This window comes from Capsicum annuum, chromosome 8 (assembly GCF_002878395.1).
Source record: "Capsicum annuum cultivar UCD-10X-F1 chromosome 8, UCD10Xv1.1, whole genome shotgun sequence".
NCBI lineage: Eukaryota > Viridiplantae > Streptophyta > Magnoliopsida > Solanales > Solanaceae > Capsicum > Capsicum annuum.
In genome coordinates this window covers 64,593,526-64,605,004 of record NC_061118.1, presented here as the reverse complement: position 1 = coordinate 64,605,004, position 11,479 = coordinate 64,593,526, and the positions used below count along the sequence as shown (strand labels likewise).

At 34.0% G+C, this 11,479-nt stretch overlaps 1 protein-coding gene across 5 annotated transcripts; it reads right to left on the bottom strand.

The window, feature by feature from the left end:
- Positions 1-6,243: 6,243 nt before the first annotated feature.
- Positions 6,244-10,957, bottom strand: LOC107838967 (leucine-rich repeat receptor-like serine/threonine-protein kinase SKM1). 5 transcript variants are annotated; one of them, XM_016682273.2, is made up of 5 exons: positions 10,713-10,955; positions 10,509-10,558; positions 9,382-10,272; positions 7,633-8,970; positions 6,244-6,794 (listed from the first exon to the last, which is right to left on the bottom strand). In XM_016682273.2, exons 3-5 carry the CDS (start codon positions 10,151-10,153, stop codon positions 6,442-6,444), a joined length of 2,463 nt encoding a protein of 820 aa, XP_016537759.1. In that variant the 5' UTR covers positions 10,154-10,272; positions 10,509-10,558; positions 10,713-10,955; the 3' UTR covers positions 6,244-6,441. The 5 variants fall into 5 exon arrangements, with proteins under 5 accessions (XP_016537759.1, XP_016537756.1, XP_016537755.1 ...); XM_016682272.2 differs by adding an exon at positions 6,977-7,050 and having other exon boundaries at positions 6,580-6,794; positions 7,633-10,272; positions 10,713-10,957; XM_016682270.2 differs by having other exon boundaries at positions 7,633-10,272; positions 10,509-10,561; positions 10,713-10,950.
- Between the last annotated feature and the right edge of the window lie 522 nt (positions 10,958-11,479).

The window sequence follows — 11,479 nt, the reverse complement described above, 5'->3', positions numbered from 1 at the left end:
TGTGAGTGAAGTATTATCATAAGAAAGATAATTAGCAATCAGATATCTGATGCCTTTCATTTTTTCTACTGTAATATGTAGTCTTTCAACTAAATAAGTTCCTCAGTTACTCTTAGAGTTCTTCTAGGTGGAGGATTACATTACCAGCCTCTGTGATAACTGGTATAGAAGTGTTTGGTTGTACAAGTGGTGATACTTCAGCCAAATGTATAGGTTCTGAATTATCTTAAGGCAACCCCTCTGTACTTGGAAAATGATTGAATATATGATTATCATGTATATCTGAGTCTGTCTCACTTTTGTTTATCTTCATATAGTTATAACAAATTTGGTACATCACCCCTACTTTTCCTGTTGACAAATGGGAGTATATGTTCTTGAAATACAAAATCTCTATTAACAAAGAACTTGTTAGTATTTAAATCTATTAATAAGTAGCCTTTCTATGAGGTAGAGTATCCCATCAACACTACAGGTCTAGCTCTTTCAAAAACTTTATCACTTTTAGGTAATACTGAAGAATAACACAATCAACCAACAACCCTCAGATGTACCAAGGAAGGGACTTTAGAGAATAACATTTCATAAGGACTTCTACCACCAAGAGAGAATGATGGTAATATGTTAATAAAATATAATGCAGTTTGAATAAGGATTCCCCAAAACCTGATAAGTGTATGAGATTGAAATCTAATAGATTTAACAATGTTCAAAATCATGACTATCTTTTCTCTCCACCACACCATTTTATTGTGGTGTGTAATTACAACTACTTTGATGCAGAATTTCTAAAGAGTTGAACAAGTCTGAGCATTTTGAGTTAAAGAACATTGTCCCATTGTCTGGTCTTATGGTTTTAACAGTAGCCCCAAATTGAGTCTTGATTATTATAAGAAAACTCTTAAGAGCCATGATAGTTTTAGATTTTAACTATAATAAGTGGATTCAAGTATATCTGCTGCAGTCATCCACAATTATTAGGAAATAAAATTTCTTACCCAAATTAGAGTTTTATAAGGTCCGCAATGATCCATATATACAACATTAAGGCATGCTATAAATCTAGTATCACTAAGCTTTCTATTGATTGATACCTAGCCTCTCTCATTTGGTTTTTAGCCTTGGGTTATACATTTTTCCTTAAGGCAGAGTTTTTACCCACTTTAAAAACATGTACTCCATCGAAGGCAAAGAGGTTTTAAGCAACCCTAGAGCTAGTTTAACTTGAAACTCTTTTTTTTCTCTATACGAAATTCCTAGGAGTCCACAAAAGAAGGAAGTACCAAATAACCTAGAATAAAGAAGTTTTATACCTACTCAAGAGAACTAGCAAAGAAGCAATATATCTAGTCACCTATTCTTTAGGATCCTTACGATAGAAGGAAAAATGTCAACCTGGTTTGTTTGGATACTAAACATATATGACATTTATTCAAAAACTTAATATCCTTATTATGATTTAAAAAATCTAAAGTCTTTAATACTTGAGTAGATGGATGTCCAAGTCTTCTATGCCTTAGGATGATGTCCTACACAGTAGTTCTGCTACTAGATTTCCTGGCTTTCTTTGCCCCTCAGATGAACTATTATCTCCATATTCTCTTGTGAATATGTACAAGCCTCCTTTCTCTTTACCAATCCCTTTCATCCTGTCATTGTTAAGTTGTTAAGGTCCTATAAAACACAAAAGGTAGGGTAAAAAGATATAGAGCAAGACAGTTGTCTAGTGACCTTGGATACTGAAAATAAGTTGAGCTTGAAATCAGGTACAAATAACACATCCTTCACAACTGCATTATGAAAAATTATAGCTTTAGTATATAAAATATCAGCTTCAGTACCATTAGGAAGGTTCACCTTATCCATTCCTGGCCTAACTACTTTACTTATGGATAACACTATTTCATTTGCAGCTATATGATGAGTAAAATCGAAATCTACTATCCATTCTTCTGGTCTAATATGAGATAGTGAACATGCACCTATACTTCACATATTTTCTTGCTTCACATCCTGTGGACCCTTGTTCAAAATCTCCATGATCTGCTTATACTCCCCATTAGTGAAACTTTATCCCTTGTCCAAAACTGTATTATTGATCTCTTTACTTCCTTAATGACTAGCTGAAGCATGATATCCTGCTTCAATAAAATTAGTATGTGAATTAAGTTAACCTGCATACTAGTTTTCATGTCCATTGTTTCTTACATATCCTTGATTATATCTAACCTCTGTTGTTATTATTGTTCTTCTTCCTTTATTTCCAGTCATTTGGATATCCAATCAACTTATAATAGTTTTCTTTAGTATGTCCACCAAATGATAGTAATCATACTTTCTTCCTTTGTATCCTCGATGTCCATAACTTGTGTCTGATCCTATATTCACTTGCATTGAGATTGGATCTATTTTCTCAGTAATAACAGCTGCACAAGTTAGGTGTTGCATTTCATCCTCCATTATCATGGCATATGCCTGATTAAGTGTAGATATAACTCTCTTTAGCAAAATTTATCTACTAACTGAGTCATATGAGTCATTTAGCTCACTAAAAACTGAATTAATATTAATTCATATAGGTGATCTGCATATTCCTCTAACTTGAGACAAGTACATAATGGTGATAGGATCACTGCATTATATTCATTCCATATTTTTTCAATTTTATGAAGTAAGTTGCCACTGAATTGATTCCTTGTGAAAGAGTATTCATTTTCCTACGCAACTGATACAATATCATATAATTTACCTTATCGAATCTTTTTTTAGATCTTTCCATACTTCAAATGCATGTGTTGCATACACAGTTTCACTTAACAACTCTGCGCTGATAGAACTCATTAATCATGAGAGCACAATTGAATTGCAAGTTTTCCACTACTCATGCAATTTTTCTCTGTAATTTTTCTTACTACAAGCTACAACAACAACAACAAACCCCAGTGTATTCCCACAAAGTGAGGTCTTGGGGGAGGGGGGGAGAATGTACACAGTCCATACCGCCACCTCTGAAGAAGTAAAGAGGTTGTTTTTGATAGAACCCCGACTCAAGATAATGAATAGTACACAAGGTCGTAATGAAACATGAAGCAGGATGGATGACATAACATAAATAAGGAATAAGAAATAATAAAAATAGATATCTAAGAAATACAAAATAAGAGTTTTTTACTACAAGCTCCAGTTATAAATCCAAACTGCCTCTTTTCTAACATTGCAATTCGTATCGATCGACACCATACTCCATAATTTTTTATCTAGTAAGTTTGATTGGAATTAAAGTAGCTCCAGATACTTTTGAAGCTCCTATGTAGTGGATCAGTTGAATCTATCTTAGGGGCCATCTTAATCTTCAAAATCAACTAAATCTTACAATGATCTAAACCATACTATAACCATCCAAGAAATCAACATAACTGCCAACAAAAATAACTCAAAAATTATACTTCATACAGAGATCTAACAATCAATACTGCAACTACTAATTTAGAGATCTAAACTCCTCTCACCTAGAGATAAAAAATTCTTTCCAACCATGATAAAATGTGTTCTCGGATACCATTTAAAAACTACACTGAAAGCCTATATTCACACTATCTCATACCAAAAACTAAAGCAAAACAGATAAGAGAAGAGAGGTAAAATTGTGCATAGTGCGACAACTATCCTTCAACAGCCCATGCAGCGAACCTGGTCCTTTAAGCAGCATGTAGTCATCATCAAAATATGAAACAAAAATTTGCAAAACAAAAATCCAACATAGCATCTTTCTCTTCTTCCTAAAAAATGTCCTCATCTGAGGGTTAGTGTATATATTTGGAGATCAGAAAGTACTACTAACACCAACTTACATCATAGTTGCTTATTTATGTTAATAGGTCTAAGATGAGTCAATTTTTCAATATTAGGAAACCAATGCATTAGGGATTTCTTTTTCATTAATAAAAATATTTTGAACATTAGAACCCGCTTAAACCTACTGCCATCTATAATATAATGTAGATGAAGCACTGACGATGACATTATCCTTAAGTACAAAAATTAATGCTTTCGGGATCAATTTTCTATGTATAGTGAGTGTTATGATGTGCACACACCCTTCTTCCACCATATTTATTAATTGACTCTCACTTTTAACATCTATTTATTCACTACATGAGGGCACTTTTTCTCAACAATGATGTAATCATTTTTGCTATAGGGCTCATATTCTCAACAAATAAAGAAAGATGCTCATTTGATTGAAGAGAACTATTAATATCAACATTTCTAAAAGGATGGTCACCACAATAATTTGATAATAATTTTTTGTTATAATTGAGTTCATGTTCTTTGTTGGACCTGTAGCTTCAATTGAAGTGCCCGATGGCACCATGAAATTGATTCTCACTATGTTTTTATCCAGATTTTCAAAGCTCCTAGCTATACTTTGAAAAGAACAATCATATCGAAGTAGCTTAGAATCAATCTGAAATGAAAAATTGGCCACTACACCAAGTTGAGATTTGTTTTTATTCACAGACTGGTAAGGCACCACAGACCTCTATTCATCAGTATTAACCAATCATTTATCAAGATGTTGCCCATTCATAACCAATCTTGATTCTCCAATAATTGCTAACTCCTCTCGCTCTACTCATCAATCAACTGAATTAAATTCCCTCCTTCCATCCTATCAACTGAGCAATTCTTTATACTATTAAAAGTCTTGAAACTACAAGGGATAACCTGAACACCTTTCAAATCATTGTTTTAGTCAGCTACAACACCATTTATTTCTACACTTTGTTCTCCAATTTTGATCATCATCTATTATGTATATATATATAAGAAAAAAAGTCTTGGTGTAGACCAATTTAAAATAGGTGAAACTCAAATTGGAGAAAAAATATAGAAACAAATGACAAAGCGATGGTTTGAATGGTACGATCAAGTTATCCCTTCTAATTTCAATGCTCTTGGTACAACAAAGAATTTTTCAATTGATAGAGTAGTTAGAAGGAGAGGGTTTGATTCACGTGGTGTTTAGGTTTGTTGGTGTAATAATAGATCTAATCTAGTGTAACTAACTTATTGTCAAAACTACACTAACAACATACATTCACATCATCTCATACCAAAAACTGAAGCAGAACAAATAAGAGAAGAGAAGCAGAGGATTCATTGATACAAAATGAGAAGAAAAACAGTTACAACTAGTTGCTTTATATCGATCTAAGAGCTATTTATATACTTGTACAAGCTATCTAGAATCATCTAGAAGATTTTTAGTTATCACTCTCTTAGCTGGCAAGTTACTACAATTAACTAACTGACCTGTTATACAAAATAGGCAGTGTAATAGTAAATGAAACAATGAAATAGCAAAAACTATTAACTGCTCTAACTGGTAACTATTCTAACTTGTTCTAATAATCTCAGCACTTACTTAGATAATTAATATTTGATGTAATACATCGGTATACCAACCACAATGACTGACGTACTACCCTCTGGTTAGGCTATGTAATGCATCAAGGATTTATCCAAGAATACTTGATCTACCCCAACCCATAGGCAAAATACATTTTCTTAATTTTCAAAGTCATGGCTTGTAGCCGAATCTCTTTACTTTTTTAATGCATCAAGGATATTCAAGAAGCTCGATCTACCACCGACCGGACATACAATTGTCACAGCATGTATTATCTTAATTCATGACATATATTAGCTGAAGTTTCGTTCTTCATATTAATATGTTCAATTCATTACTTTAATGAAAAACGAGAGGACAGAGATGATGATATACATTGCTCAAATTCAACCATGGACTTTATGTCATATCAAAGGACCTAGAAAATCAAGTCATTAAGTTTATGAGAAGTTCACCACAAAATATATAATTATTGAACTAACAAATAACAACCCACCGATTGTTGTCGGTAGAACTCCATAGGGGATTCTTAGTAAGATATAGCTTATGCAAATATCATATCGTCGTGAGAGCAGAAAGTTAGAGATGAGTAGGTTTTCGTTCATTCAGTCTTGATTGTCATCTAATAAGAAGAGAAGGTATCAACTCTATACTTCTATAAATTTTGAACGGTAGATTAATGTGTAAATAAAAATGAAGGAGTCAACCATTTTCTCTCTAAGAATAATTTTATTAAGGAACATATGGAGTTAATTAATTCCACTATGTACGATGAATAGCCATTGCGTGCACACAATAGATATACTACAAATAAAATGTCACAAGATGACTTCAAAAGTTGCAATCTACTATATATTAGCATTTTGTTTCATATCTACGTTTTTACACTCAAATAGCATGCCACATAGCATCTAAAACATTGAGCAACACTCATTAAATGCCCAATAAAAAGTCAAAATAAAAAAAGTTGAAAAAGAGAAGTAACTTTAACATAAAAACAAAAATCATGGAGTTAGAAATCCCAAAATCTAAACACTAGAACACCTTTTCAAGCCTAAGCCACAAGAATTTGATCTCACAAAACAGTCCAGGGTCTTGACAACATCACTAGCACAGGGTCTTGCTGGTGGTTCACTAGCAGTGCACTGCAGGGCCACATTCATCATCTCCACCATTTTATTCTGATTATTCACTGCATCACTCTTCATTATTGGTTCAACCCATGTATCCAAATGACATTCGGAATAACAATATCGTGCCCAATCAATGATACTCTCACGCTTGCCAAATTCAGCATCAGAAGGATTTCTTCCGGTCAGCAACTCAATTAGAAGAAGCCCAAATCCATATATGTCGCTTTTCTCGGATATTCCATTATATTCTGCAATTTCTTAAATAATTATAATAATACACTTGATAGTAACATATTATCCTCGGGTGCTGTTGGTTTTGTACGTGCATGGCATAAAGGGCCATGAATTTGGTTACACTTGACTAGATATATTGTTTTCTACTAAAAGAAAGAAATGATAAGATAGATAAAATTTAGAATAATGTCTCTACCTTTGTTTTAACAAAACATTCATGATTGCTTCCACGATATTAGTTTGCTTAATTTCTTGACCTTATCATGACCCCTATGGCCCAAGAAGCATCATAATATAAGCGACTATGAGAACCAAAGTTAAAAATAAACCAAAGAAAGACCAAGTATTTAGATTCTATGGATTATTTCTATTCTACTTTTAGAAAACTACAAAATTTCTTATAGTTGAATCAATAATTATAAACATAGCATGACCATTCATATCACATCAATCCTAAAGCTGAAAAATCAATTTTCATCAAAGTCATCATATCTATGTTAATCTTCAGAATCATATATAGTCTGTTTAAGAAAAGTAGTTAAATATTAAACTTAGGAGTTTAAGTTATATGCATTGTCTCTATAAATTATTTTACACAATCAGGTCCATTGAAAGATATTTGCAGGTAAGCTCCTTAGAATATAAAGCCTATGGCCTTGAACAAGGCAGATTACATGGAAAATAAGGCAAGTTACCTGCTATAATACATGAGATTTTAGCTGATGATGTATTTACTTAAACTCTCAAGTTTTATAAGTTTTTATTACTGCCTCAAACTCTTCAGAAATGCCAAGACAAGAGAAGTAAAGAGCAAGCAAACCCTAGATGACAAGGGTAAAATGGTAAATTTACCCGGACCAACATAAGCCGTAAAGCTGAAACCTTTGCTGCTGGTGAAACCCATAGTGGGAAGACTCAATCTCAGGCGAGCTTCATCTTTTCCGTCAACGATAACTTTCCGGGGAGAAATTTCACCGGCAAAAATGCTTGGGGAGCAAGAACAATGCAAATATTTTAGTGCTCTAGCAATTCCGATAGCCACTTTTTGTCTATGCTCCCAACTCATGACCCGAATCACTTCACTCAAATCTTTCCCCTCCACGTACTCATAAACCACAATCCCCCCTTTCTCTGATTTGCATGCAGCCATGATTTTTACAACGTTTGGATGTCGAATGTTCCCTAGTTCATGGATGTTTGTCCAAAAACTTTTCGGAATATCCACATTCAATCTCTTCACGAATACTTGGGTGTTGCTTATTTCAGAAAACCCTTTGTATGGAACTCCAATCCCTAAGATGTCATCGAGGGTGATGGATTTCGAAGCTTTGGAATCGAAGAATTGTATTTCCCAATTATTACCATCTTGAGCACTCTCCACCTTCTTGAGCTTCAACTCTCTTCTCCTTTGAATGAAAACAACAACTAAGGCCGAGAATGCTAGCAAGACTAGTATTCCAAGAAGACAGGTCAAGAAGAACCACCAAATTGAGCTTTTTTCGAGTGATTTACAAGGTGGCAAGCCACTTGTAATTCCGTCTCCACGGCCACATAGTTGATTTCCAACCACCGCACTGGAATTTATGGCAAGGAAAGCACCCGTGGATGGTAAATTTCCGTGGAAGTGATTGTAAGAAATATTGACTAGGACAAGAGACTCAACTTTCCCCAAATTAGGTGGGATTTCGCCTGATAATTGATTCATTGACAAATCAAGAAGGCTAAGAACAGGCATTTCTGAAAGACAAGTTGGAATTTGACCTGAAAGCTGATTGTGGCTCAGGTCAAGACTCACAAGCTTTTTGCATGAAGATAATTCATCTGGGATTTCACCTGAAAGCTTGTTGCTGCGTAATTTTAGCTCCATGAGCTCTGATAATTGCCTGAAGTTCTTAGGAATGGTCCCGTAAAAATCATTTTCAGATAAGTCCAAGTTTTCAAGATTCTTGCTACCAAAGGAATCTGGCAAGGTACCCAAAAACTTGTTTCTGGCTAAATTTAGCATTTGAAGTTTTGGCATATCCCATTTCCTTTCACTAATTGAGCCAAAAAGATTGTTGCCTGAGATATCAAGGAAGTAAACAAGCGGGAGCTTTGTGAATTCCAGGGACAATTCACCCGTGAGATGGTTGTTTTGCAGGCGGACCCTCTGTAAGCTTTTGCAATGGCTCAAGCTTACAGGAATTTCGCCTACAAGTGAATTTGAGAACAGTATAAGTTTTAAAAGATTGCCAGAATAACATATGCTATAGGGTATTTTTCCGGTGAGGTTATTGGTGGAAAGGTCTAGGATTGTGAGATTGTTATATTTTCCAAGGTCCTTAGGAATCTCACCTGATAATTTATTAGACCATAATTGAAGAACTTGGAGATTAGGCAAGAAAGTCAAGGCATTTGGAATTCTACCAGCGAAATTGTTGGAAAACAATTGTAGAACTTCTAGTTTTTCCAATTGGGATATAAGCTCAGATATTTCACCAGACAAGAAGTTATCACTTAAATCAAGGGATACCATTTTCTTGAGATTAAATAGGGATCTTGGAATTGGGCCAGTAAGCTTGTTTATGTAGAGAAAAAGGTACTGAAGATTGGTGAGATTACCTAAAGATGAAGGGATTTCACCCGTGAGATTGTTGTGCACAAGATCAACATGATACAAAGATGTCAATTCACCAATTTCCTCGGGAATTCCACCAGAGAAATTGTTATATCCCAAGTAAATAAGCTTCAAGTTCTTCATAAGCCCTATTTCTCGAGGGATTTCTCCGATTAATTGGTTCGAAGCAAGAGTCAAGAATTCCAAACTAGAAATATTTGCAATAGACTTTGGAATGCTTCCAACCAAGACATTTCCACCAAAGTCAAGAACTTTCAGCCTTGAGAATAAACCAACACTTTCATGGATTTTTCCTGAAATCATGTTGTTTGAGAGATCTAATGTCTCAAGAAGTGGAATTCTTGAGCCTTGAGGAAGTGGACCTGTGAAGTTATTGTTGCTAAGATTGAGAAATCTTAGTGCCAAGCAAGATGAGAAATTGATAGGAATTTCTCCAGAAAGCTGATTATTCGAGAGATCAATCGATTCAACGTATGGCAAATTGAAAATAGTTTCAGATAATTTTCCAGATAAGTTCTTTCCCGAGAGCTCAATTTTTGCAACATGTGACAAGTCATCACAAACAACACCATTCCAATGGCAAAGAGATTGAGATGAAATCCAATCATGGAGAGACCCTAATGGATCCTTCATTGATGTTTTCATCAACAAAAGTAGCTCGAGCTCAGAGCATTTGCACTGCTGCATGCTCAATAGCACAAACACGATCAGAAACATGATCGACTTAACGCATGATTTAGATCCTGTGCAGGCCATTTTTTTCTCAAGCTGAAAGCTCTATATCATAAGTTGCATGGAAAAAGGGGAACTTTAAAATATTGGGGACTAATAAAGCTTGATCAACTTTCTGCTACGAGGAATGATCTTTCATTTTCCTGTCACCAACATGAAAAATTCTCTGTTAATATTACAAAACCTTGGGATCTGGTGCTTTACAAAACATAAGTTCCTCGAGAAATTAAAAAAAACATGGAAAAAAAGGTGATGAACTAAAAGATAAAGAAATCTCAGATTTCAATGTGGAATCTTTTGATATATATATATATATATCTGACATGTCATATAACTATAAAAATGTTCCTATATTCTCATTATCATTATGAACACGTACCAGGGAGCACTAAATGTTTGTGTAATGAAGAACTCCAGGACTTAATATATCTGCTAGAAGAATATAAATGGTAATTTATATTAGCTCAAGAAATTTAATGGACATAACATTGCAATGGAAGTTTACCAAAATAAAAAGAGAGGAACCATGAAGGATGAGCCATAATATATGAATAATTAACAAAAGGTTGGAAAGAGCAATTACCAAATTAGTATGCAAATGTATGAAGGTTTTTGATAGGCTTCAAGAGTTTTAGTTTTGAGGGTTTGAAATGAAGATAGGGTTATTGAGTGAGAATTCGAGAGTATAAATAGAAGGAGTATTGGGGAAATGAGAAGGGGCATAGAATTGCTGAATAATTACTAAAATGCACCTTGACCTGAATTTGAACACGAACGGTTTGCAAGTGATGAAAAGGGAAGAAAGGGGAGGGACATATGCTGGAGAAAGGCTTAAGCTTTTGTCGGATTTTACCAAAATGTTCTTTTGACTCACTTTTCGAATTGTCAAAAAAAGGATTTCTCAAACCGTTGAAAAAGGTTATTGGCCATCTGAGATTTCTTTCCCCTTTTCTTCACTTTAGTATATATTATATACTAGTGAAATTATCCGTGCTTCGCGCGGTTAAATAAAAAATAAAAAAATAATTTTTTTTTACGGATTATAAATAAAATATTAATGGTATAGATTGTTAGTTTCTTATTTTAATAAAGTAGTCGGTAATATTTATATTTAGATCAAAAAAAATAATGTAAATCTTTGTCTTTACTCGAAATAAGGATATGATTTTTTTCATTTTTTTCTCAATATGCACAATCGAAACACTTTAGATTTTTTGTACCAAGTGTTTCAAATGTACACAGTTGAATAAATAAACCAATATAAAATGTGGTGTAGTGATGGGATTACTCTATCCTTAATTACAATTTACCAAAAGTACTTTGTGTCGTGAAGATTTTCTTGATTATACT